The 25,167-nt window shown below is 37.7% G+C and overlaps 6 protein-coding genes and 1 non-coding gene across 9 annotated transcripts; 5 read left to right on the plus strand and 2 right to left on the minus strand.

Annotated features, from left to right (window-relative positions):
• The first annotated feature begins 6,189 nt into the window (after positions 1 to 6,189).
• On the plus strand, positions 6,190 to 8,270 carry LOC9315263 (uncharacterized protein C20orf24 homolog). The gene is made up of 4 exons (XM_021030087.1): positions 6,190 to 6,516; positions 7,049 to 7,152; positions 7,761 to 7,890; positions 8,000 to 8,270. The coding sequence occupies exons 1-4, from the start codon at positions 6,391 to 6,393 to the stop codon at positions 8,036 to 8,038; spliced, it is 399 nt and encodes a 132-aa protein (XP_020885746.1). The 5' UTR covers positions 6,190 to 6,390; the 3' UTR covers positions 8,039 to 8,270.
• An 87-nt stretch (positions 8,271 to 8,357) lies between these two features.
• On the minus strand, positions 8,358 to 8,429 carry TRNAG-UCC. Its single transcript has one exon. It is a non-coding gene; the product is annotated as a tRNA-Gly (tRNA).
• A 322-nt stretch (positions 8,430 to 8,751) lies between these two features.
• LOC9315264 (probable xyloglucan galactosyltransferase GT11) lies at positions 8,752 to 11,968 on the minus strand. The gene is made up of 2 exons (XM_002880980.2): positions 9,831 to 11,968; positions 8,752 to 9,688 (listed from the first exon to the last, which is right to left on the minus strand). The coding sequence occupies exons 1-2, from the start codon at positions 11,153 to 11,155 to the stop codon at positions 8,860 to 8,862; spliced, it is 2,154 nt and encodes a 717-aa protein (XP_002881026.2). The 5' UTR covers positions 11,156 to 11,968; the 3' UTR covers positions 8,752 to 8,859.
• Positions 11,284 to 13,935, plus strand: LOC9317094 (putative defensin-like protein 170). Its single transcript, XM_021029038.1, is given in 4 exon segments — positions 11,284 to 11,332; positions 12,774 to 12,851; positions 13,762 to 13,780; positions 13,782 to 13,935. Coding segments are annotated over 4 exon segments (300 nt in total).
• Positions 13,936 to 14,954: 1,019 nt separating this feature from the next.
• Positions 14,955 to 17,581, plus strand: LOC9315265 (RHOMBOID-like protein 1). The gene is made up of 6 exons (XM_021029999.1): positions 14,955 to 15,467; positions 15,876 to 16,039; positions 16,241 to 16,404; positions 16,486 to 16,745; positions 16,840 to 16,966; positions 17,216 to 17,581. Exons 1-6 carry the CDS (start codon positions 15,142 to 15,144, stop codon positions 17,336 to 17,338), a joined length of 1,164 nt encoding a protein of 387 aa, XP_020885658.1. The 5' UTR covers positions 14,955 to 15,141; the 3' UTR covers positions 17,339 to 17,581.
• A 789-nt stretch (positions 17,582 to 18,370) lies between these two features.
• On the plus strand, positions 18,371 to 21,326 carry LOC110228890 (scarecrow-like protein 33). Of its 3 annotated transcripts, none has more exons than XM_021027173.1 (2): positions 18,371 to 19,342; positions 19,454 to 21,326. In XM_021027173.1, exons 1-2 carry the CDS (start codon positions 18,989 to 18,991, stop codon positions 21,128 to 21,130), a joined length of 2,031 nt encoding a protein of 676 aa, XP_020882832.1. In that variant the 5' UTR covers positions 18,371 to 18,988; the 3' UTR covers positions 21,131 to 21,326. The 3 variants fall into 3 exon arrangements, with proteins under 3 accessions (XP_020882832.1, XP_020882830.1, XP_020882831.1); XM_021027171.1 differs by having other exon boundaries at positions 18,371 to 18,780; positions 18,880 to 21,326; XM_021027172.1 differs by having other exon boundaries at positions 18,371 to 18,780; positions 18,962 to 21,326.
• Positions 21,327 to 22,104: 778 nt separating this feature from the next.
• Positions 22,105 to 24,572, plus strand: LOC9315266 (scarecrow-like protein 34). Its single transcript, XM_021029637.1, has 2 exons — positions 22,105 to 22,371; positions 22,503 to 24,572. The coding sequence occupies exon 2, from the start codon at positions 22,547 to 22,549 to the stop codon at positions 24,443 to 24,445; it is 1,899 nt and encodes a 632-aa protein (XP_020885296.1). The 5' UTR covers positions 22,105 to 22,371; positions 22,503 to 22,546; the 3' UTR covers positions 24,446 to 24,572.
• Positions 24,573 to 25,167: the final 595 nt, after the last annotated feature.

Below are 25,167 nucleotides of genomic sequence, written 5' to 3' on the forward strand. Positions count from 1 at the left end.
AGTCACGTTTAGATACCCAATAACAACAGTAGAAGCCAGTTGCTCTCCACTATTCTCTCCCCTAACCCGTTACTCTTCCCCATGATTTTCCTTCTGTGTCATCACATCAGCGAAAAGGTAACTTTTTGCTTAATAAATTTATATTATATTCTTTTCAAGATTTTTGGGCATCAGTCTCTATTTATCTCTCCACATTAATGATCTCTTCATCTACACAATTATCCCCTTTCTCTCAAACTCCCCCCAGCCTACTCCATAATTTCTACCATCTAATTGTTTCCCACGGACCATGGGCCTCCATAGTTATAGCCAGTCATTGGATTCATCCCGAGAATCTCTTAGTTCTTATGGACCTGTTTATCCCGGGCCAATGTCTTTTGAAAATCTTGGTATACCTCGTCACTGTTACTACGGAGGGACGGTCGTACTTGCGAATTCACTCTCCGAGGACAACCCTGGCAGGCAGTTTTATCAGTGCGAGAAGAGAGATGTAAGTTTAAATCCCACTCTTACTATATTCAATAATTCGATCTACTATAGTTACATTTGCTATGTTTGTATTCAGGACCGACCTGGGCGCCATCTTGTTAAATGGTTGGACGAGGCATTTATGGACGAGATTTCAGCGGTAAGTGCTCTATTAGGGAACAGGAAGAACACCTTAAGTTCCTACTTACCGCCCCTAACAGGGAGCACATGGACCTTTACCAGGAAGACATTAAATTGCTTCAGCAGAATTTATGTCTTTTGCAACGCTCCCCTCGTTCCATTGTCGACGTCGCTCGTTCGTGTCCTAAAATCATCGTTCTCGTCCTTACGATTATTGTCCCCATAGCCGCGTTCGTGCTTGGCACTTATATGTAGCTTTAATAGCTCTTTTTTCATCCTTCGGCTATTATGTCCCCCATTTTTTATATCATGTTGTCTACTGGAGACTATCGTGTAATGTTCGTCCCTCTTTTATTGTAGCCCGAATTCTACAAGTTATCTATATTTAAGATATGAAGCTATCACTTAGAGACGTTCGTGTCCTCCAAACGTGTTTTTGCTTACACGCGATTATTGTCCCTGAGACGCTTCCAAGCTTCGACTCAATTCTACAACTTATATATATTGTAAAAATATGAAGTATCAAGATATCTCGCCCCAGATCTACTTATTTCTATGCCGACAAGCTACCGTAAATTGTAGATTCACGTCCCCCAATGCAATACGAAAATGCTAAACAGTTATCCCTTAGAATAGTTAGTCACCTAATAATGAGATAGGTCTTGTCACTTTAATTAGTATTTACTTTTCCACATTCATTGTCCCCAACTACTAATTCAAAATCTCTAACAGCAGCATTCATTGTCCCCAACCATTAATTAGTAATCCCATCTATATATAGGTAAGTAACGACATTCATTGTGCTAAACCATTCCTAATTCCAATTCCTTGATATGTTTTTGTGGCAAAAGCTTCCCAAACATCTTAGAGTATCGATTGTCCTTCTTGTTGGTAAGTCATGTTACCGACACTTAGGTCCCCTTATTCTCTCTGGGAACGCTGGCATGCGTCTCGCACTTGATCCTTCTGTTTTGCGGGAGACTTCTCTGGCTCTCCTTGAAGCGCATCCTCAAAATGTTTTCATCGGTTCACCCATTTACTTCTTTATTTTACGATGTGTAAAGGCTGGAAATCCTGCTGCTTGTTACTTAGAGAGCATTAGGCTCGCTGCAATTGAAGGTTTAATCAAAGAAGCAATGGACATGCTCGCTCATATACCCGATCCATCCGACAAAATTCTTTTCACCAAGGGTCTCTACCTTGTCTCTATTAATAGACCTAAGGATGCGATCATCGCCATGAATCTATTCAAACAAGAAGTTGTCTCTTCTCGCAACGCTGATCGTGTGGCCAAGCTTGTGATATCCGATATTAAGAAGATTGCCCCAACCCAACTTAGATTCAACTGGACTGGCTATACGTGCTACTTGATCCATCCCCCTCGTCGATATTCAGAATGTTCCAACTGTAATGTTTGGAACCCCTGTCCTCTCTGTGTTAATTGGTGGGTCTTATGATTTGTTTGTTTTTCCTTTATATGGTCTCCCATATATTTTTGTCTTCCCCGAAGATGTATATGATAAATATATATAGTTTTTGTTCGATAAGTTGTGAGATGTGCTTGCCAAAAGATACCCATACATGTCATACTACATCCAATTACCAAAAAATAAATATATATTAGTTATACTTTCCGTGTTAAGCCATGGACTAAAAAAATGGATGTTAAGCCATGGACTAAACAAATTTCCCGTGGCCTATCCAACCTAAGTAACGATAAACCCTCTTTTCCGCAATACTTCATGGACCAAAAGCCGTCGAAGTATTATTCCCTAAAACTTAGATAGGATTTTTGCAAGTTGCTCTGTTGTGGCCATCCTTCCCACATGTGGTGCATTTGTTAGGTTTTTTTTTCTTCCCTCCTTTGCCCTGCAACACATACATGGACACAATTAATTATTTTGTGTTGAAGGACCAAACTCATTTAAGACTCTTAATTTGTTACTTGATACTCTCCCCGCGATGGTATGCGTACGGTCTTTGGTCTTCCGCCTGGTCTTCTTGTTTTTGGTGGATTCACAACCATTTCACTAACTACGTTTGGGACCTCCGTGTCTTTTTCCTTAGGCGGAGGTAGAATATGGGCACGCCAGAGCTTACGCCACTCCGTCACGAATGCATAGTTCCCGATCAGGGAGTAAATGTCCACGTTCCTTATCCCCACCGCGGCTAAAGCGTGACAACACGGCACCATTAGCACATCAAATACTCTGCAAGTACATATTTTTTTCTCTAGATCCACAGTGAAAACGATACCAAAACCGTCGTTTACTTGATAAATCCATTCACTTGCTGCTATGACAGCACAATCTGTCGCTAATTTTAGGTGATCTATTAGCATTTCCTCGATCTCTGGCGTACATCTTGTCCTCGTTCTAGTTGCAGCTTCTCTTCTCTCGTAAAACCAACGCATTAACATAGTCCTAATGAATTCTACCATCGTCACTATCGGGAAATCTATGGCTTTTTGCATTGCAGCATTTAGGGACTCCGAGATATTGCTGTTCATCACATTCTATCGCATTCCCGGGAAGTACGCAAGTGTCCAATGAGATATTCCTATCTCTACCAAATAATTGGCACAATTGATGTCTCTTTTCTGAATTTCTTCAAACCAATATCGCAAATCTCACACAGTGTAAGATCTAGCCGCATTGGACACCATTTTAGCAAGCCCCTCACACTTGAAATGGTGGACAACGTTCCTAAATAAATGCACAGTGCAGCAAGCGTGCTTTGCAAGTGGATACACTGTCCTTAGTCCAGCATATATGGCCGCATGTCTGTCGGAGACGAAGACAAGATCGTCTTCATCAGGGACAAACTGTAACAGTTGTTTGAAAAACCACGTCCACCCTGCTATGTTCTCACTGTCAATGACTCCGAATGCCAATGGGAATATTTGATAATTTCCATCTTGTCCACTGGCAGCAACTAAACAGCTTTTGTATTTTCCTTTAGTCTGTGTTCCATCTATCACTATTACTTTCCGCAAATACTTATACCCAGCAACTGAAGCCCCAAACGCAAAAAATAAATATTTGAAACGGATTTCCCCCTCCTCAGTATAATCCGTATGGACTGTGGACAGCGTACCTGGATTAGTTGTCCTTAACAGATGGAGATATGTCTGCAAGAACTTATAGCTTTCTTCTTCACTGCCACGAGCTTTTTTCATTGCCATCTCTTTCGCGTTCCAAGCTTTCATGTATGATATGGTAACGTTTAGTACAGCCAATACTATCTCTGGTAGTTCACAGGCTCTAGGTCCCTTCTTTCCATGTGCATATTTTGCTTTTAGCAACTCGCCTAGAATCGATCGTGTTGCTTTCATCCCGTACTTTGACCGCACTTTCACATCACAACTATGTCTTAAACTCGCTGTTCGAATTTCCACATTCTCCGAGTTCTCGTGAAACGTTGCATATACCCTCCAATTACATTTTTTATCATGGCATACTGCAATTACACGCGTCTTGTCGGAAGCTTTTATTCGGAAATTGAATAGCCTTTTTATAGAGTACACAGTTAATGCCTTATGCAACTCGCCTTTGTTCTGGAATATCCGCCCAATATATATTGAATCCCCAGCTTTCCTAAGATTCATGTTAGCCTTGTCCTGCGCAACTCCGACTGCATTGTCCCTGAACGGTGCGGCATCTCTACCCATCACAATATCGTCCCCCACAAGTTCAGTAAACATTGTCTCCCCCATTGTAAGTTGCGACCTTATCTGCCCCATGTCTGCACTTTCCTCTCCAACACTACATCCCATTGTCACCTCCAAATTTCCTTGTCCTTCTCCTTCCTCAAAAGCCTTAAAAGTTGAGGCATCTTCTCTTCTTTCCAACGGTGTCACCGTAACGTCCACTTGCCTCATTCTGGTCTGCCCCAGTTGGATTGACATGTCTCCACTTTCCTCTCCACCTTCAACAAATGCTGTCGCATCTTCTCTTCCATCGATTTGATTTACCTCAACTTCGACTAGTATTGGCTGGTTTTGTCCCTCTGGTGGACCCAACGATTCTGTCAGTTCGAGTGACATTTCTGCACTTTGTCCCCATCCTTGTGAAGTTGTCCCCTTTTGTCCCCGCAGTTTTCCACATTCCTCTTCACCTTCATCAAATGTTGTGGTATCTTCCCTTCCGTCCATCTGATTAACCTCGACATCGACTAGTATTGGCTGGGTTTGTCCTCCTAGTGCATCCACACTTTCGTCCCCCACATACATATCGTCCTCGTATATATCGTCCTCCATACCGGAATATATATCGTCCTCCACTCTACCCTTTTGTCCCCGCGGAGATCCGTCTGCAATTGTCAATGCTTTCTTCCTCGAATCCTTCCAAGGATCCCAATCCGGCGGGTACTTCCTATCGATCAACTCCCTCATATTATCAAAGTCATAGTCGCCTGAATCTTCTCCCTCACTTAACATGTTGTCTTCCGACTCGGATGCCCATCCTCCACTATCCGTGCCCAATGCTACCACCAGTTCCTCTTCTCGTCCCCGCTTAGCTTTTCCCTTTTGCAGCACAGCTTCCTTCCTTTTATAAGATTCTTCAAACGCATATATTTCCTCTAAAAAGTCCTCTTCCTCAAAAGTTACAGGAATTATCTGCGTGCTTTCACTCTCACCTCTGTGCTGTCGCGCCATATCTTGTCCCCGAAAATCGTCTTGTCCCCCGAGATTTGACACATCTTCATCGTCTTCTTCTAAACATAGATACATGTTCATACCTCCCTTTTCTATTCTTACCTTTTTGAATTTCGACAATGAACTCTCGCTGTCAACAGAGACTGGCGGCATCTTTTGCTGCGTGTAGACAGTGTCTCCTCCTTCGAACCAAAAACTCAGCTCCATTTTTGTCCTTCTTCTGTCTACTCCAAACGCTGCGGCAATTTTCTGCTCAACATCAGCAATCGTATCTCCTGCGCTTACGTCTACACACTTTGCATATTTCTTTGCCGACATCTTGAATCGCCACTCTCCACTTTCTTTGCATTCCCAGCAACCGACCAATATCATTACTCCTTCGTCCATCAGTACCTGTCGTCCTCCAATAAATACCACCATCTTAGAATGTGGGTGGTTGCATTTATCACAAACAAACAAATCTACCCTTTTTCTGTGGACAAAAAATGTTGCAATAAATTTTACCTTCTTTAGCTTTAAATGCACCCTTCTTCAACCAGAACTCCAATTTCGCCCAGCATCAGCGTTTTCTCCCCAGATTTCCAGTTTTTTCAGATCTACAAAGCTCTTTTGACTGATATATTAAGAGAGCAATTAATGGCCTAACCCTACTCTATTATCATTTCTATTAATTAAAATCAATTATCTACCACATGTAACTGTGCAGCATTAATTGATGCCCTGCTCCTTCTTTGGAAGCGCCGAGTGAAGCTGTCTCCGTCTCTGACACAGCCTCTCTATCCCAATCAGGGATATTTTCGTCCATGGTCGAGCACGTGAAATTGAGAAATGGTACATTTTGAAAGGTATATATTGAATGTCAATTGTTTAAATGTGGTACATTTTGAAATATTTCCAAAAAATAAATTATAAGAAAATAAAAATATTGTTTTTTCCCGGTGGTGGTAGATCTGAATCAGAGACTTCAGAACTCAAAAGCAAAAACAGAAAAAAAAACTTCAGATATTGGTAAGAAGTAAGAACCCTAGCTAAGATTCGTCCGATTCTGATTACTCGAATCAAAGCAGGGTTTTTGAGACTAAAATCCGATCTTGTGAAGTGGGTTTTGCATCGAATCGGAAAATATGAAAGAAGGGAAATCATCGAAGTCGAATCAACAAGAGCAGCATGAACAGATTTATCACCAAAACAGTCACTTGGGTTCTTTCAAATTCGCCAAATTGTTTGATTCTGAAGCTTCCTGGGACAAGGTATAGTCTCTCTAACTTCTTATTGAACCGATCGCAGAATCTGTTAACTTTGAGTTCGTTGGTCATAATTACTCTAAAGTTGATTCCTTTATGTTGTGGGCACAATCAGTTGTAGCAATTGAGCTCTAAAGTTTAAATCTTTTCTGTTGTGTGCACTATTTCATTGTAGCAATTGAGCTCTAAAGTTTAAATCTTTTCTCTTGTGTGCACTATTTCATTGTAGCAATTGAGCTCTAAAGTTTAAATCTTTCTCTTGTGTGTACAATGAATGGTAGCAATTGAGCTTTAAAGTTGATTTCTTTCTCCATTTGTGTTCCTTACACTGCTTCTTTAGCCCATCTTGTATCTAGACGACCATAAGAACTTGTTATGGAAAAAGCCAGTTTTTGGCAAAGGAATGAATATGTTTCCGTATTTGATTGCCGAAGCTAGTTGTGATTAATTCTGATTGGTTTTCACTCGTGGATAATGAAGCAATGCTTTGTGAGATTGTTTAAAGTTGTTTTTAATTTTGTGGTTGTTTTTGGGATAGGATCAATTGGGAGATGTGTTGCATTGGATCAGGCAAGTAGTTGGATTACTCTGCGGATTGGTTTGGGGTGCGATACCTTTGGTTGGAGGGATATGGCTACTTCTGTAAGTTCTGTCATTTTATCTTCTTACAATGTACAGTATGAGTAGAAAGAGTTGGAACCTCCTGCCTAAACTTGAGCTATAGTTTGTAGATATCTGGTGTACTTGATGCACGAAATCGAATCAACTTTGCCAGTATATCGATTAGTTTACATGGCTTTTGTTCTATGTTACTGGTCAGAAAAAACACTCTAAAAATCCATCACTTTGAGCTGATAATAAGCTACATCAGTTACTATTGTCCTTATCTATAAAGTTTTTATGAACGCTGCTCGAGTTAAGCCTCGAAATTTTGTACCTGTTTGCAAGAAAAACTCCGCCATATTTGAAGGTCTATTAGATAGAATTCTTAATATATCAGTGGTACCTTAACATCTAGGTGAAATCTGTTTTTCATAACAGAGAAATAACCGTCAAAACCCGAATGTTCAATATCTGTTTTTATTGCTTTAGTTAGTTAAGTCTTTACTTTGAGCTTGTTTTACCTACAACTGTTTTCGGCGACATTCGTAGATTTTTAGTTATCGATGACAATCATACTACATAGCAGGCCTTTCGTGTTGAGTTGGTTTGTCTTAACAAGTAGCATCGTTGACTGTAAAATCTGACAGATTTCTGGCAATCTCGTCTGGCATAGTATACGGTTACTATGCATTGATTCTAAAGATTGATGAAGAAGACTTTGGTGGTCATGCAGCTCTGCTCCAGGACGGTCTATTTGCTTCTCTAAGCTTATTCCTGGTATGTAGATTTCTTCTCTCTGCCTATCAAAAATTCTCTAGTTAAGTTAATCCTTCGAGTTTTCATACAATCTTGGAAATTGATTTTGGTGTGATGAATTACGTTTCAGCTTGCGTGGATTCTGGTGTATAGCTTGTCTAGCTTCTGATAGAGACACACTGTATGTCTTGTGCTCCGAACAAGTTTAGCAGAACGTACCTTTCATTGTTTCTCCAGTTTACGCTGTGCCCTTTTCTGAAGATGGGAACTAGCATTGGTAGATTTTCAAATTTTTTATGGAACTTTTGGTTTCCTTTTGTTCTTGTTAATTACTATGATTTTTATTTTGTGTAATGAAAACTGATAATATTATTATACAAGGATCTGTGTTTAGTCCAAAATATTACAGTACTTTCTTTATTAAAAAATTTTGTACAAAAAGCCTCACTGATAAATCAGGTACAAAAAGCTCAGGTAACACAAAAAAATGCGTCTGCCGGGAGTCGAACCCGGGTCTATTGCTTGGAAGGCAATTATCCTAACCGTTGGACTACAGACGCTTCCATGCTTAGTTACCTAGATTAATATATTTAAAATTTAAATTCTATACAATAAAATACAATAAAAGAAACCTACCATTTATTTGCAAAATCATAAGTTCGTTAATGTACCTCACATTCTTTTACCAATTCCTTACACGTTTTTCTTAGCATATATCAAGTTATTTGTTTTTCTTAGCATATATCAAGTTATTTTATAGAACATTACGCCAACTTTTTTAAAATCATGCGAAAAATACACCATATAGTAACGATTTTCCCATCCTGTTAGTTCTTTACAATTTTGATGAAAATTTGGTTTTCTAAAAATAAAACCTTTAAATTTCAAACAAAACCATGGTAGGAAAATAAGGCCTCGTGACTTCTTTCTACCATGACAATCACAACTACATTCACTTGTCTCCCAATGAAAAATAAAGAACACAATAAATCAAGGCCTATCGAAGTAAGGATCCCACTCATGCCTCTCAACATTCCCAAACACATTATATTTCCAAGAATACTGCTCCGGAAAATCGAAAATCTCCTCTTTCCCTTCCTCTATCCTCTTCCTTAATCCCTCCACTCTTTCCAACACTCCTTCTACCGCGACATCGAATGCATCTTCAAACCTTCCCGTGTCTTCGCTCTTACTCGACGGGTTAAAATACATTAACCTCGGTATCAGTCTGATCACTTGTTCTCTCATCGCGAAAATTTTCGTCCTTGGGATCCTACTCAAAACATTCTCTATACTCACTTTACCTTCTTTCACGTTTTTCTCTGGTATAAAAACAGAGTATTTCGCGATATCTTTCGGTAAATGCCAAATGTATTGAGCGTAAGCTGACCCCGGATGGAAGAAAACCGGTATACAACCTGCTAAGATGGAGTCGAAAGTGGAGCGGCGTGTGTATGAGTCACCGGGTGGTTGGAGACAGAATGTTGAGCTCAAGAAGAATTTCATGATTTGGTCGGGTTTGTAGCATTTTTGAGAACCCGATACGCATTCTAGAAGCTTGCATTTTCTTGTGGAAGCTTTGCATTGGTCCATGATCTCGGTTCTTATGCTGTCACCGAGATTTGGACGTGGTGCACCGACAAAGGAGAATAGGTAACGACGATTAATTCTTCTCATTCTCATCTGCCATTGGATGATCTCTGCGTAGGTTGAAGGGTGGAAATAGGTCGGGTAAGGTACCGCGAATCCGTGGTAGTTCCATGGGCTTGATTCGATTAGTAGCATCGTCATGTTTCTTACTTCCGGTAAGATCATTAACCTGGCTAGGTAGATAGAGAAACAACAATGAGAAGACTTGTCCAATAAAAACAACTTAAAATATTCATGAAATATAATTCTGCTACTATCTTACCATACACATAATTCATCAAGTTTTCATGTTTTAAAGGATGGTGGCGTACCTATTGCCCCAATCGGATTCATTCTCAGGTGTACGCATAAAGTCCCAAGTGGTACGACCAGCCACCATAAAATGATCTCGGCCGTCCATTCTCTTCCACTCTGGACTCTCCCTCAGCCACTTCATCAAATCAAGCGCCGCAGCATCTCTCATGAAAGGGAACGGTCCCCACAAAAACCGCATCAAGTCTAAACCCGGATAGTAAGGAACATACACCGCGGAAGCTAGAGACGAGTCTTTGGTCAAGCACTTGTATTGCTTCATCCTGTTGTGGAATATCACTTCTAATGTAAATTGGTTTGTGGCATACCAACCAGAAACTCCCTCCATGTTTGGTAGACGAGGGCCTAATCCGAAATTCGATGTTAACTCGCACATATCGGTCCACCTGCTCAATGTCCAACAATTCTTGAGAAGCTCTTCGTTAAACAAAGCTGGAACTTCGTGCATATACACATATTTTCCTTTACATGGATCGTTACTTCGCGTTTCTCTTGGCCGTAACATAACTTTTCCGACTCTTTTAGGTTGGTTTCTTTTGGAAATTACTCTGTTTTTCGCCTCGGAAGTATTATTATTATTCGATGAAAACTTTCTCTGAGTTTTTGGTTCGGGTTCAGAGGTGTTATCATCTTCAACATCATTACTGGACAAATCATTCGGCAATTCCTTACCCCTCTTGCTCTCTAAATCGTCGTCATTATCATCAACTTGCGCTTTCTTTGGTTCCACGTCTTTCCTAGGCTCGAAAAAATTCGGTTCTTTGTCTAATGCTTGATGATTCTCATCACTATTCTCCACATTGCTCTCATCATCATCCTTTTGACGAACCTTTTTCTTTTCTGCCTCCAATCTACCCGAAGATCTCGCCTTTCGTGGCTCTCGATGTCCTCTCCTTGCCCTCGATGACCGACCAATTGTGATAACCGAATCAACTCTCTTCTTCTCATTCTCAACCCTTTCTTTCTCGAGTTCTTCAACGAGATCAGTCACAACCTTCTTGTCCTCTGACATCTGATCATCCGGAGATATATCGACCGAGACAGGAAGAGAGCTGTTATCAACAGAAACGTCCTCGGATACAACGACAGGAGCTTCATCGGATTCGTGGTTATGTGGGACGTTTTCGACAGGGAGATCGATGACATTTTCTTGCCGGAACAATCTCTCATGGTTATGAACGGTTTTAGCGGAAGAACTAAAAAGGTAAAGCAAGACAAGCCAAAGGAGGAAAGAGGCCATTGCAACGTACCAGAACTGGGTTCTGTACTTTGAGCTAGACTTCTCCATTGCCATTGTTCCTCCTCTCCTATGTGGTTTTCTCATGCATTAATTAACCAAATCTTACCTCCAATATTGCTTGTGATACAAGAAATCGTTAAAGATTGTGTTGATTTCTGGATCTGAACGATAGATTTAGGGCAAAATGGATGGATCTTTGGTAGATTCAGAAAATGAATGGACGCTGTGAGAGAGATGGTGATATTGGGATGGTGTTGAAGCGTTGGTGAGATTGGGATGGTGTTGAAGCGTTCAAAGGTTTTGTAGTGATTAATGGAAAGATTTGTTATTTTTTCAATAAAGCGCGTTAATTAATTACATTTGGAGCTATATTAATATTTTGTTCATGCACCTAAATTAAAGTCCCTTTTTCAACAAATTGATGTTTAATTAGTACTTAATTTTGGTGTAACAATCTGGCTAATTGGTCTGTCCCTCCACTCGCCGCAGGCAAATTTCATGCAAGTAAATATATAAATGTGATGCAGTTTCTAGAGATATGTTTGATCAAGATCGACTACGGATCAAGATTTTCCATAATACTTTTGTGATGGCTTCGAACCCTGGCAATTATCGGTGATTTCAATAAAATTGTAGGACACTATTAAAAATTATTATGGCCTAGAAAGAGTTTGTTTATACATTTCCACCTTATGTGACAGAATTGTGGGATTGTGAATTTTGATTCAAGATCCGCTTACGAGGTTAGATATAGGGAAACATATATATATAGCCCAAAAACTAATCTTCGGATTCAAGGAAACCATGTTAAATTGGTCGAACCCCGGTGGTCAATGCTACTCAAACCCAGATAGCGAGAATCAGCTCCGGTCCAACAATTATAAGAGCCTAGTTGTTATGCTTCGATTATGTTGGATGGTTCTCGCGCGAATCCACAGCGATTTGGTGTTTGATTTGTTTTTTCATTAATAATAAAAGGGGAGGCTACTTGGTTCTCAAAAAAAAAAAAAAATATAAATCAAAGAGTCTAATTTTTAGATGTAGAAGTTAAGTAAGAAAGAGAAGAAATTTAATTGTTTATTTGAAGAGAATGGTTATTGGTTGTTGTGTCATACATCATTCCATTTCATCTTCTTTTTACTTCCACTTTTTACTTATTACATAATTGAAAAAAAAAGTCAAAACGTGAAATTCATGCAATATGATATGCTCACAAGTACCAACTTATAACAAGTCAAAGCCTCAAAAAGAAAATTTATGGAAGGATCAAGGATGCATGAAGTAAGAACTTTAGCAGCATATAAATATAAAAAGAATTTAAGGGCACCATTTTTCTATAAATCTTCTGGCAATGCCGTTAAGTCTTCTACTTTTCTTTAAGAGATACTAGCCAGTTTGAGACCTTAACAATTCCGAATTATATTGATGGCAGTCAACATAGTACTCATATACAATAAATAACTAGATATTTTATGGTTTACCATTATCTAAAGTACCCATAAATGATGCTAAACTTTTTTCCTTTTGGGTTAATTTCCTACTTTTACGTTTGTCTATAACTGATGTAAATTAATTGATGCCAGATCCTCTTTTCAAGATTCCTTGAACATCAATTCTATAAATATCCTTTCAGTATTCTCTCATTTTTCCAAATTTATCAACTAAAATTACTATTGTTAATTAATTAATTTTAAGAGAACAGAGAAAAAAAAAAAGCTATGGCTAAGGCAGCCTTCTTCACTTGTTTTTCCAGTCATCTTCCTTGTTATGTTTGCTTTAGGTAATAATACATTTAATCTTCAGATTTATTCATATAAAATATTCAAACTTTTTCATATAAGCCTAATAATTTTTGTTCAAACTACATATTATATGGGATATCCCCCCAAATGCTGTAAATCATCATTATGTTTTCCTTAAGTGTACAATATATGTAAACGTTTGTTCATAAAATATTCAAAATTTTCACAAGAAAATTGTTAATTTCGGCTTTGTTCATCCACATATGTTCCAAAGGTTATATATATAGATATCTCCTTGGTATGCTTTCTTTAGGAATTTATTTATCTTAAGGTTTTTTAGAAAAAGATAATCCTCCAAAGATATACATATATACATTTTCCTCAAAAAGTTACTTTAATGTAGGCTATATTCATTGGATATGCCCCAAACGTTGTAGTGAATTGTGATGTTAGCCTTAGGTATGTATACATTTACCTTCATGGTTTTTTTATACCAATATCTTAACATATGATCTATAATAGGTTTCATCTTCAGCTCTATTCATTAGCATATATCAGAATGTTGTAGTTCAATGTAATGATTTCTTCTAAGTTCTACTAATATTTTGTTATCTAAATATTACTCCCTCTGTTCCTAGAAGTTTGATGTTCTAGGAAAAAAAAAAAAAAAAAAAAAAAAAGTTTGATGTTCTAGTGTTTTGGATTTGTTTCACAAAGATTAATTTTCTAGATATTTTCTTTATTTTTAATTAATTGATTTTAATAAATCGTAGATTTCAAGACGTAATGATTAACTGTTTTAGATTACTATTGGTTCATAGTTTATTAAGAATTGTTTAATAAAAATAAATAATTAAACAATGATTGTTTCTTAAAATATGTGAAATCTCTAGAAAATCAATCTTCTAGGAACAGAGGGAGTATATAGAACGATTTTGTTGGTTATAGTTGAACAAAATATGGGATGCATCGGTTCTTGGCTCGTGCGGTGTGATTACAGACTGTAGTGGGACATGCAAGACTAAGTTTGGACAAGATGCGAGTGGCGATTGTGACCGCGACGGTGGTGTTGGAACATGTGTTTGTGGTTATTCGTGTCCATCACCTCATCCCCATATGTGAAATCTATAGTATTTTCAATTCTTCAAAATGTATAACTATATAAGTAGAAATCAAAACTGAAAAATACATGTCAAAACTGGTATATATTTTTGTAAGAAAAAATTAAGCATATATTTGACTCAAATTTGAATCTGAATCAAAACTGAAACGATACCATTATCTTACTTTGAATACCATTATTCATACATCGATACGAAAAATCGAATAACATGAACCGAAACCCCGATTTAGACATCCCTAGCTTTTTTTTTTTTTTGAGCATAAGACATCCCTAGCTAAAATGCATCTTTTACTTGTTTTGTTACTTACTGGAAAGCCAAATCCAGTAGAGGCACGAGAGACTCTAGACCTTTCAGAAGGTCCAAATATAGAGATGCAACAAATATTTATAGTACTAGTACTATTTTGGATCCATTATTAAAACCGAATCTCGAGTAACATGTAATTATTGATAAGATTTTCTCTAACGTTTGAAGATTTTCTCTCTAATAATTATACGTATAAATACTAATTATTACGATTATTTTAACATGTTTGACGGTTTTAAAAGCTAAGTCAAAATTTAACATTTGGATTCGAAGGAAAGGAACATATTTTCTGAATTTACAAGAAACAGAAAGGAATATTTTCTATTTTCAACTCTACTAATATACAAATTCAAACACAACTATATAATAGAGTATTGATCATGTGATTAATATTCGAATCGTTTAAACTCATGTGATTTAAATCAAGATTAAATAAATAAAAAACTATATACTCCCTCTGTTTCACAAAGAGTGTCATTTTAGAGTTTTGCACACAGATTAAGAAAACATTAAATTTTTTATTTTTTCTAAACAAAAACATCATTAACTATATACCTAAACATAATCTGCCCAATAGTAAAACAATCTGCAGAATACTAATAGTCATAAAACATAAAAAATCATTAAATTTTGCATTGGAAACCTAAAACGACACTTTTTGTTAAACAAAAATAAAACCTTAAAACGACACTTTTTATGAAACGGAGGGAGTATTATAAAATTAATTATTTGTTTCCTAAATTATTACATATTTTGTCTTAAACTCAATTTAATTAGCTTGTTCACAAGGAAATGCCTCAAAAGAGGAAAGACGATTGATTCATCTTACCTTCATCTTCTTTAGAAACAACAATGTCATAAAAAGTTTGATCCTTTCTCTTTAGATTTGGCTTCGAAAATGGCTCGCGATCGGCGGGAAGGTCTGGAGATTAAGGTGGTGAATCCACCGGCAGCGACAAACAATGTGTCTCCAGAAACGTCTCCGGCGACGGCGACGAGGAGACGGAGACAACAACGAGCTTCGTTTGCTGAGTTTAGACCGTTTAAGCTTTGGTTTCCATGGCTTGTTCCAGCTATCGTGGTGGCTAACATTGCCCTTTTCGCCATTTCGATGTTTATTAACAATTGTCCTAAGAACTCGGCTTATTGCTCAGCTAGGTTTCTTGGGAGATTTGCTTTTCAGCCTATGAAAGAGAATCCTCTTCTGGGTCCTTCTTCTTTGACGTGTGTAACCTTAAAGATCTCAACTTTGATTCGAAAAGATTCCACATTTTGGTTGAGATTCGTGTCTTTGAGTTTGAAATGTTGAAACTTTATCTGTTTCTGATGATTGGATTTGTTAATATGGTGATGGGTTATTAAAAAGTTCATTACTTTGTACAATTTGAATTGACTTTGGATTAGATCTTAGACTGTGGTGCTGAGAATGAAATTTGGTGAAATTATAGTTGTGGCATTGCATTTTAACAGTTAGTATAGTTTCTGGTAATTAGTAGATGTATATGTTTATTGTAGATGTTTATTAAGCTTGTCTTGCGGATGAATCATGAATGTTTAGTTAGTAGTGTAAATGGTTTTCTTTTGAGTTAGAAGTGTTATAGACTTATAGTTATGTGTGTTCTTTGATACCAGATTGGAGAAGATGGGGGCTTTAGATGTATCAATGGTGGTTCATAAGCATGAGGTGTGGCGATTGTTCACGTGTATATGGCTACATGCTGGAGTTTTTCATGTTCTTGCCAACATGTTGAGTCTTATCTTCATTGGCATACGACTCGAGCAAGAGTTTGGATTTGGTATGCATCTTAATTTTTCTCAGCCTTTTATCTTTATGAAGGATGAAATCGTTACTCTCAGTTTTGGCTCTTTCTGTCTCATGATGGAAGGTTAGAAATTTTGCGAGATTGCTGGATCATGAGTTGATTTATGTGCCACAATGTATATGGTTGATGCTGAAGACTTACCTTTTATTTACTAATTCTCATTTTCTTTGACAGTACGCATTGGATTGCTTTATATGATATCTGGATTTGGTGGAAGTTTGTTATCTTCTCTCTTTAACCGGGCTGGTATATCCGTTGGTGCCTCTGGAGCATTATTCGGCTTGCTTGGTGCTATGCTTTCAGAGCTTCTCACTAATTGGACTATTTACGCAAATAAGGTAGCCAAATTTTCCCTCGTTAAACAAGCCTTTCGATGAATGATGTGTCTAAAAAATGTCATCGGTTTTCTTCATTTGCAGTTTGCAGCTCTTTTGACACTCATCTTCATCATAGCCATTAATTTAGCAGTAGGTATTCTTCCACATGTAGACAACTTTGCCCATCTTGGAGGATTCACATCCGGGTTTCTTCTAGGCTTTGTTTTCTTGATCCGTCCTCAGTATGGATACTTCAACCAGAGGAATAATCCTCGCAGTTATGCTGCACCGTCTGCTAAATCCAAACACAAGCCATACCAATACGTTCTCTGGATCACCTCTTTATTGCTTTTAATAGCTGGGTATGCTTCTTTTTCTTTCACTATGAATCGATTACAAAATGAAATACAGATTCCAGTCAAGTCTTTAATGCAAATTTATGAAATTTGGTGTTAGATATACTGTTGGACTTGTAGTGCTTCTTCGAGGGACGGATCTGAACAAGCATTGTTCATGGTGCCATTATCTCAGCTGTATTCCTACGTCGCTATGGAGCTGTAAATCTCAAAATGACTACTGTGAGGTAAAAACTCTTATGCTCTTTATCTAACATATCTAGTTTGATCCCACCATTCTTGTTCTGTGTTAATACTTAAAAGAAGACACTAATCTTTGTGTGTGACCATCAAAACCGGGTTTTGGACTAGATAGAAACTAGATAAGCATTGCGGAAGCGAAGAAGATAGAACAAATACCTTTCATTTCATATGTTTCGGATCTTTTTGTTGTATTCGAGTTTATAAAACTGAGAGTGATTGCGGAATTCGTGCAGTCGAGCCAAATTGGACAGCAGATGAACTTGACCTGTATCGCGAATGGGAAAACAGAGATGTACAAGCTTTCTAACGATATCCCGTCTCGGGTTCAGCAGTTGTGTTCCCAATTGTGCCGCTAATACCGCTAAACGTCTAATTTTTATACTCTCTAGAAAGTTAGGAATGTCTTGGGGAAGAGAAAGATTGTTCATTTAACATGATCATGCACTGGTGGATTCTTCTTTCTGATCATTGTTTGGTTCCACTTCTTGTTTTATTGCATATGTATTGACCATGATCTATGTAATGAGAACATAGGTGAAGAGAAAGTTTTTGTTCTTTAACATTTTAATTATAAATCAAGATGTTCAATTTCATCTAAATTCTGTTTTGTATATAATTTTGCTAATTCAAACCATTTATATAATTGAATTAGAATAAATGTAGAATTACTAAAAGCAAACTATATAATACATTCATCATTAGCAACTTTTGAATTTCCACTAATTGAGGTGCGAAGAAGCAAATTATATAATTAATTTAAAAATTGAAATTGATTACTTAAAAGTATCTAATCATATTATTTTAGTGTCGTACGTATATATGGTTAGTGCGAATATGAAAACTCCATTACCATCTTACTCTATTTTTTTTTTTTTTTTTCGAGTAGTATCGATGTACATATGCGTGTTTGAATTTACATGATATCTCTATAACATTATCACAAATCATTAAACTATATATGCACAAAGTAGAATTACATAATTATATGATATTTTTTATTTAAAAAGTTATAAATTTGCTTAATAATATTTTTATTAAACAAACATAACAAAAAAAATACTAGTTTTAAAAGTGTTGCTATATGGTGTTATAGTAAAGGATATTTCTCATTTTTTAAAAATGATTGCTGATATGAAATAAATAAAAAGAGCAAGTTTAAAAAACCATAAATATATCTCTTACCATTCGAAAAAAATCTTCACTTTTATGTCACCGATCCAATCCTAAATTCTCTTTTAGAGCATTAAACTCTTATGTACTCTTACGTAGGTTTAACTTTAATGCCAACTAATAACATCTATCGCCTTTTATTCTTTAGGTCTCCACCCATCGTAATGTTAAGTCGGTCGGTGGATTATATTGTTTGTTTATCCATCGGTTGTTACTTTGAAAATTTCACAAATATCAAAATCATTATTTGAATCTTGATTTCATAATCGTTGATGTTACATTTACATACTCAAAATTTAACACTAGACTTACCAAAACCAGTTGGCGCCAAATCTCAAAATAGTATAATCATGATTGTAGTAATTTTGTTATAATGGTTATAAATTCAAAGAACATCCGAAATGGCCTAAGAAATTTCCTGACCAAGTGGATTTCTGATTCATATAAAGAGGACAAAGTAGTGATTAAACAAATGTAAAACTTGTATCTATCTTCTATTTATTCTTCTCTATAGTTTTATACATAAACAAATACTTAGTCTCCACCACTTACACAGATCATTTCCTCCAACACAAAGCTTTCTTCTTCCATAGAATTTGAATCATCGCATCTTAATCCTCCTAAACAGGTATGCTTGTAAATTTTGTTTCTTACCAGAACTAAATTCACTTTGTTAATTTGTGATTAGATTCTCTATTTTCTTGTGCTTATTATTAATCTTGATCAGGGACAAGAACATAAACAGGTTTTTGTGTCGGAGACTAAGAATATAACAAGGATTTTGCGTTTTCTTGTGTAACAATTTTTAGGGTTTATTAGGGTTCTTGATTTCAACAATGGGTTCTTACTCCGCTGGCTTCCCTGGATCTTTGGACTGGTTTGATTTTCCCGGTTTAGGAAACGGATTCTATCTAAATGATCAACCTTTGTTAGAGACTGGATCTGTTCCTCCTCCTCCAGAGCCATATTCGCAACAGAGTCTTGCTTCCGCGGATGCTGATTTCTCTGATTCTGTTTTGAAGTACATAAGTCAAGTTCTTATGGAAGAAGATATGGAAGATAAGCCTTGTATGTTTCATGATGCTTTGTCTCTTCAAGCAGCTGAGAAATCTCTCTATGAAGCTCTCGGCGAGAAGTACGCGGTTGATGATTCTGATCAGCCTTTGACTACTACTAGCCTTGCTCAATTGGTTAGTAGTCCTGATGGTTCTTCTTATGCTTCAAGCATCACAACAACTTCATCTGATTCACAATGGAGTTTTGATTGTTTGGAGAATAATAGGCCTTCTTCTTGGTTGCAGACACCGATCCCGAGTAACTTCGTTTTTCAGTCTACTTCTACTAGAACCAGTCCACAGTCTGTTGTTGGTAGTGGTAATGCGGTTTTCGGGTCAAGTTTTAGCGGTGATTTGGCTTCTAATATGTTTAACGATAGCGAATTGGCGTTACAATTCAAGAAAGGGATGGAGGAAGCTAGTAAGTTCCTTCCTAAGAGCTCTCAGTTGGTTATCGATGTCGAAAATTACAGCCCGGCTTTGACATCCAAGGAGAAGGATAACTCTGTTCCTTACAGATTAACCGGAAAGAAGAGCCATTGGCGCGAAGATGAACATTTGGCTGAAGAAAGAAGTAGGAAGCAATCAGCTGTTTATGTTGATGAAACTGATGAGCTGACTGAGATGTTTGACAAGATTCTGATATTTGGCGAGGCTAAGGAACAACCTGTATGCATTCTTAACGAGAATTTCCCGAAGGAACCCGCGAAAGCTTCATCGTTTGGTAAGAGTCATAAAAGCGAGAAACCGGATGCTAGTGGTAACAGTTATACAAAAGAGACACCTGATTTGAGGACAATGTTGGTATCTTGTGCTCAAGCTGTGTCGATTAATGATCGTAGAACCGCTGACGATCTGTTAAGTCAGATTAGGCAACATTCTTCATCTTACGGCGATGGAACAGAGAGATTGGCTCATTATTTCGCTAACAGTCTTGAAGCACGTTTGGCTGGTATAGGTACACAGGTTTATACCGCCTTGTCTTCCAAGAAAACATCTACTTCCGACATGTTGAAAGCTTACCAGACATACATATCAGTCTGTCCGTTCAAGAAAATCGCAATCATATTCGCTAACCATAGTATTATGCGGTTGGCTTCCACTGCTAATGCCAAGACTATCCACATCATAGATTTTGGGATATCTTATGGTTTCCAGTGGCCTTCTCTGATTCATCGCCTTGCTTGGAGACGTGGTTCATCTTGTAAGCTTCGGATAACCGGTATAGAGTTGCCTCAACGGGGTTTTAGACCAGCAGAGGGAGTTATTGAGACGGGTCATCGCTTGGCTAAGTATTGTCAGAAGTTCAATGTTCCGTTTGAGTACAATGCGATTGCGCAGAAATGGGAAACAATCAAATTGGAGGACTTGAAGCTAAAAGAAGGCGAGTTTGTTGCGGTAAACTCTCTATTTCGGTTTAGGAACCTCCTAGATGAGACGGTGGCTGTGCACAGCCCGAGAGATACGGTTCTGAAGCTGATAAGGAAGATTAAACCAGATGTGTTCATCCCAGGGATCCTCAGTGGATCTTACAATGCGCCTTTCTTTGTCACGAGGTTTAGAGAAGTTCTGTTTCATTACTCGTCTCTGTTTGACATGTGTGACACGAATCTAACACGGGAAGATCCAATGAGGGTGATGTTTGAGAAAGAGTTCTATGGGAGGGAGATCATGAATGTGGTGGCGTGTGAGGGGACAGAGAGAGTGGAGAGGCCAGAGAGTTATAAGCAGTGGCAGGCCAGGGCGATGAGAGCCGGGTTTAGACAGATTCCGCTGGATAAGGAACTGGTTCAGAAACTGAAGTTGCTGGTGGAAAGTGGATACAAAACGAAAGAGTTTGATGTTGATCAAGATTGTCACTGGTTACTTCAGGGCTGGAAAGGTAGAATTGTGTATGGTTCATCTGTTTGGGTTCCTTTGTAGACAGTTTGTATCTCTTGCATCCCAAGGAATGATTCTATTTTAGGGCTCTTGGTTCTTCTTTAGGGGGTTGCTATACTTCCTGTAACAATATTATCCGGTTAGGGCTATTACTACTTTAGGCATGAATGAGTCCATGATGTAAAAAAAAAACTATTTTACTTGTAACATTTTAATGTATATTGATAATGTTGGATAATGGTTAACTTAGGTAAACACTTTATGGCTATTATTTGCAAAATATACGTAAAGGCAAAAGCATAGACAAGTGAAAAATGTTTTTGGGTGTTTTGACCAAAATGTTTTTAGCTATTTTGTTGAATAACTAAAAACATTTTCTTAATTTTTATCCAGCAAAATTTATTGAGTTATTTTTCCTTTGGGTTCCATTTCAAAATTCAAATGGTAAATTTTAGAAGAATGCATAATTCCACCATGTTATTCTTAAAAATTACTTCAATGTTTAGGTGCACTGCTCAATTCATTGTAAGATATGTGTCTCAAGCCTCTGTTCACTCCATCTCTTGGGAACGCAATAGGCGAATGCACATACAACAGTCCACACCTCCGACAACGCTCATCCCCGCTATTGATCACATTGTTCGGTATCAGCTTTCAACAATACATGAAACGGATTCAAACAAATTCAAAGATTAGCTGTGTCAATCTTCGTATCTGTTTTTATACGCTTCTTTTTTATTTTACATCTTTATATCGACAAAGTCCGATCCATAGTCAATTTATACTACGCGGAGTAACGCGATTTAGTTGAATCGAACTCTGGTGAGAACTGTGTAGTCAAATATACTTAACCACTTGACTAAAAACATTTTTCATACACTCGAAGTTCTCTTAGGCAAAATGTTGCATTTAATGTACACAAAATTTTATAGTTGGATAAATTTTACATTTATTAAAAAAAAAAAAGTTTACTTCAATTTTATGACTAAAGCACCCAAAAAGTATTGAACTTCTATCAGTGGAACAACGAATTGGGCCAAAGCCCAAGCTAAAAATTTAGAGAGATGAAACAAGTCAACCGAAGTACCGAACCGTCACCAATTTCTGTTTGACTTCTGGAGACGAGTCTCTCTCTCTCTGGACCACTTCTTCGTTCTTGTAAGAAAACCTCATTTGGTACTTTTCCTGAGAAAGCTGTCCTAAAACCCTAAACACACACATCTGTAATAATTCAAAGATCATAACTTTAAACCTCGTACATCATCAGATTCATTCAAACTGAGGTAAGCAATGACATCAATTTCCCGTATTTCACGTGTTCTCTTTCACATGTGCAATTCAATTTCGGTTGCTTCTCGAATCTAAAGTTTGAATTTTTAATTCTCCTTTGACTTCTCTCTGTTTTCGTGTGTAGCTTTTCTATGTGGGTTTTGTTACAGAGCAACTAGGGTTTTGATTATGGATCCAAACTTCTCTGAATCTCTCAACGGCTTTGAGTATTTCGATGGAAACCCTAATTTTCTTACTGATCCAATGGAAGATCAGTATCCACCACCATCTGATACTTTGTTGAAATATGTGAGTGAGATTCTTATGGAAGAAAGTAATGGAGATTATAAGCAGTCTATGTTCTATGATTCGTTGGCTTTACGAAAGACCGAAGAAATGTTGCAGCAAGTCATTACTGATTCTCAAAATCAGTCTTTTAGTCCTGATTCTATGATTACTAATTCTTGGGATGCAAGCGGAAGTATCGAATCCGCTTATTCGGCTGATCTGCAAATCGGTTTACCTGTGGATGAATTTATGGTTAAGAGTGTGTTTAGTGATGCAGAATCAGCTCTACAGTTTAAGAAAGGGGTTGAAGAAGCTAGTAAATTCCTTCCTAATAGTGACCAATGGGTTATCAATCTGGATATCGAGAGACCCGAAAGGCGTGGTTTGGTTAAAGAAGAGATGGGATTGGATCAGTTGAGAATTAAGAAGAATCATGAAAGGGAAATAATTCTTGATTTTGAGGAAGTTAGGAGTAGTAAGCAGTTTGCTAGTAACATAGAAGATGGGAAGATTACAGAGATGTTTGATAAGGTTTTGCTTCTTGACGGTGAATGCGATCCGCCAACATTGTTAGACAGCGAAATTCAAGCGATTCGGAGTAGTAAGAACAGAGGAGGGAAAGGGAAGAAGAAGAAGTGTCAGGTGGTTGATTTTCGTACACTTCTCACTCATTGTGCACAAGCCATTTCGACAGGCGATAAAACTACGGCTCTTGATTTTCTGTTGCAGATAAGGCAACAATCTTCGCCTCTTGGTGACGCGGGGCAGAGACTGGCTCATTGTTTCGCCAATGCGCTCGAGGCTCGTCTACAGGGAAGTACCGGTCCTATGATCCAGAATTATTACAATGCTATAACCACCTCGTTGAAGGATACTGCTGCCGATACACTTAAAGCGTACCGAGTTTATCTATCTTCGTCTCCGTTCGTTACCTTGATGTATTTCTTCTCCATCAGGATGATTCTTGAGGTGGCTAAAGATGCTCCGGTTCTTCATATAGTCGATTTTGGGATTCTCTACGGGTTTCAGTGGCCGATGTTTATTCAGTACATATCAGGTCGAAATGATGTACCGCGGAAACTGCGGATTACTGGTATCGAGCTTCCTCAGTGCGGGTTTCGCCCTGCGGAACGAATAGAGGAGACAGGACGGAGATTGGCGGAGTACTGTAAACGGTTCAACGTCCCGTTCGAGTACAAAGCCATTGCGTCTCAGAACTGGGAAACAATCGGGATAGAGGATCTCGATATACGACCAGACGAAGTCTTAGCGGTTAACGCCGGACTCAGGCTCAAGAACCTTCAAGACGAAACAGGAAGTGAAGAGAATTGCCCGAGAGATGCTGTCTTGAAGCTAATAAGAAACATGAACCCGGACGTTTTCATCCACACAGTTGTCAACGGTTCATTCAACGCACCTTTCTTCATCTCACGGTTCAAAGAAGCGGTTTACCATTACTCCGCTCTCTTCGACATGTTTGATTCAACGCTACCTCGGGATAACAAAGAAAGAATTAGGTTCGAGAGGGAGTTTTACGGGAGAGAGGCTATGAACGTGATAGCGTGCGAGGAAGCTGATCGAGTCGAGAGGCCGGAGACTTACAGGCAATGGCAGGTGAGGATGGTTAGAGCTGGGTTTAGGCAGAAACCGATTAAGCCTGAGCTGGTAGAGTTGTTTAGGGAAAAACTGAAGAAATGGCGTTACCATAAAGACTTTGTGGTTGATGAAAATAGTAAATGGTTGTTACAAGGCTGGAAAGGTCGAACTCTTTATGCTTCTTCTTGTTGGGTTCCTGCGTAGTGATTGTTTTGTAGTTTTGTTACAAAAATCATGTAATTTTAGGTAGGAATATATCTGATACGTTTACAAGAATTCCTAGCTAAATTTCTCTCCTATTTGAATAAAAATGTTTGGAATTATAAGTGAACTTGGGATTATAAGTTTATAACTAGGATCGGACCCGCGGTCCACCGCGGGAGAATATTGGTTTACATACGTTGCGTTTAATATTGTGTGTGTTTTTAGTAGAACGAATCGTGTAGTATACTTATAAATATTCATAATAACGAATTGTAGAGAAAATGTAAAATTGTTTATAAATATATCCATCGTATTAATTATGATTTACAAAATAGAATTTTGTGTTTTAAAATTCTAAAATTAGACGATTCATGGAAAGTAAAGCAGTCAAAATAGGTCAAAAACCGCGGGTCGAGTCCACATCATCTCACTATAGGGCAGATTTGGGAAAATATATTAACCCGCAAATAAGCGGGCCACATGGATTAATTCGCAGTGGGTCATAGGTTTAATCGGTTTTCATCCGCGGGTTGGCGGATCAGCCCGCATATTAGTATTTATTGATAAAATTATAATTTATTCAACATGTGGTAATTTAAACAAACTTTTAATAGTATTTTTATTTATTTATTTATTTTAGTAGTATTTTAAATTTTGGTTACTTTAAAATTATTTAAACAAAATCCATGGACAATCCCGCAAATCCGCATACATTCGCGGGA

The sequence above is a fragment of the Arabidopsis lyrata genome (assembly GCF_000004255.2).
Source record: "Arabidopsis lyrata subsp. lyrata unplaced genomic scaffold ARALYscaffold_4, whole genome shotgun sequence".
NCBI lineage: Eukaryota > Viridiplantae > Streptophyta > Magnoliopsida > Brassicales > Brassicaceae > Arabidopsis > Arabidopsis lyrata.

Excerpts from the sequence above, each read along its gene's own strand:
- LOC9315263 (XM_021030087.1), top strand. The coding sequence starts at position 6,391 with ATGAAAGAAGGGAAATCATCGAAGTCGAATCAACAAGAGCAGCATGAA. Across the intron at positions 7,153-7,760 it reads GGAGGGATATGGCTACTTCT|ATTTCTGGCAATCTCGTCTG; the intron begins GTAAGTTCTGTC and ends AAAATCTGACAG. Across the intron at positions 7,891-7,999 it reads CTTCTCTAAGCTTATTCCTG|CTTGCGTGGATTCTGGTGTA; the intron begins GTATGTAGATTT and ends ATTACGTTTCAG.
- LOC9315264 (XM_002880980.2), bottom strand. The coding sequence starts at position 11,155 with ATGAGAAAACCACATAGGAGAGGAGGAACAATGGCAATGGAGAAGTCT. Across the intron at positions 9,689-9,830 it reads GAATCCGATTGGGGCAATAG|GTTAATGATCTTACCGGAAG; the intron begins GTACGCCACCAT and ends CTACCTAGCCAG.
- LOC9315265 (XM_021029999.1), top strand. The coding sequence starts at position 15,142 with ATGGCTCGCGATCGGCGGGAAGGTCTGGAGATTAAGGTGGTGAATCCA. Across the intron at positions 16,405-16,485 it reads GGACTATTTACGCAAATAAG|TTTGCAGCTCTTTTGACACT; the intron begins GTAGCCAAATTT and ends CTTCATTTGCAG. Across the intron at positions 16,967-17,215 it reads CTCAAAATGACTACTGTGAG|TCGAGCCAAATTGGACAGCA; the intron begins GTAAAAACTCTT and ends GAATTCGTGCAG.
- LOC110228890 (XM_021027171.1), top strand. The coding sequence starts at position 18,989 with ATGGGTTCTTACTCCGCTGGCTTCCCTGGATCTTTGGACTGGTTTGAT.
- LOC9315266 (XM_021029637.1), top strand. The coding sequence starts at position 22,547 with ATGGATCCAAACTTCTCTGAATCTCTCAACGGCTTTGAGTATTTCGAT.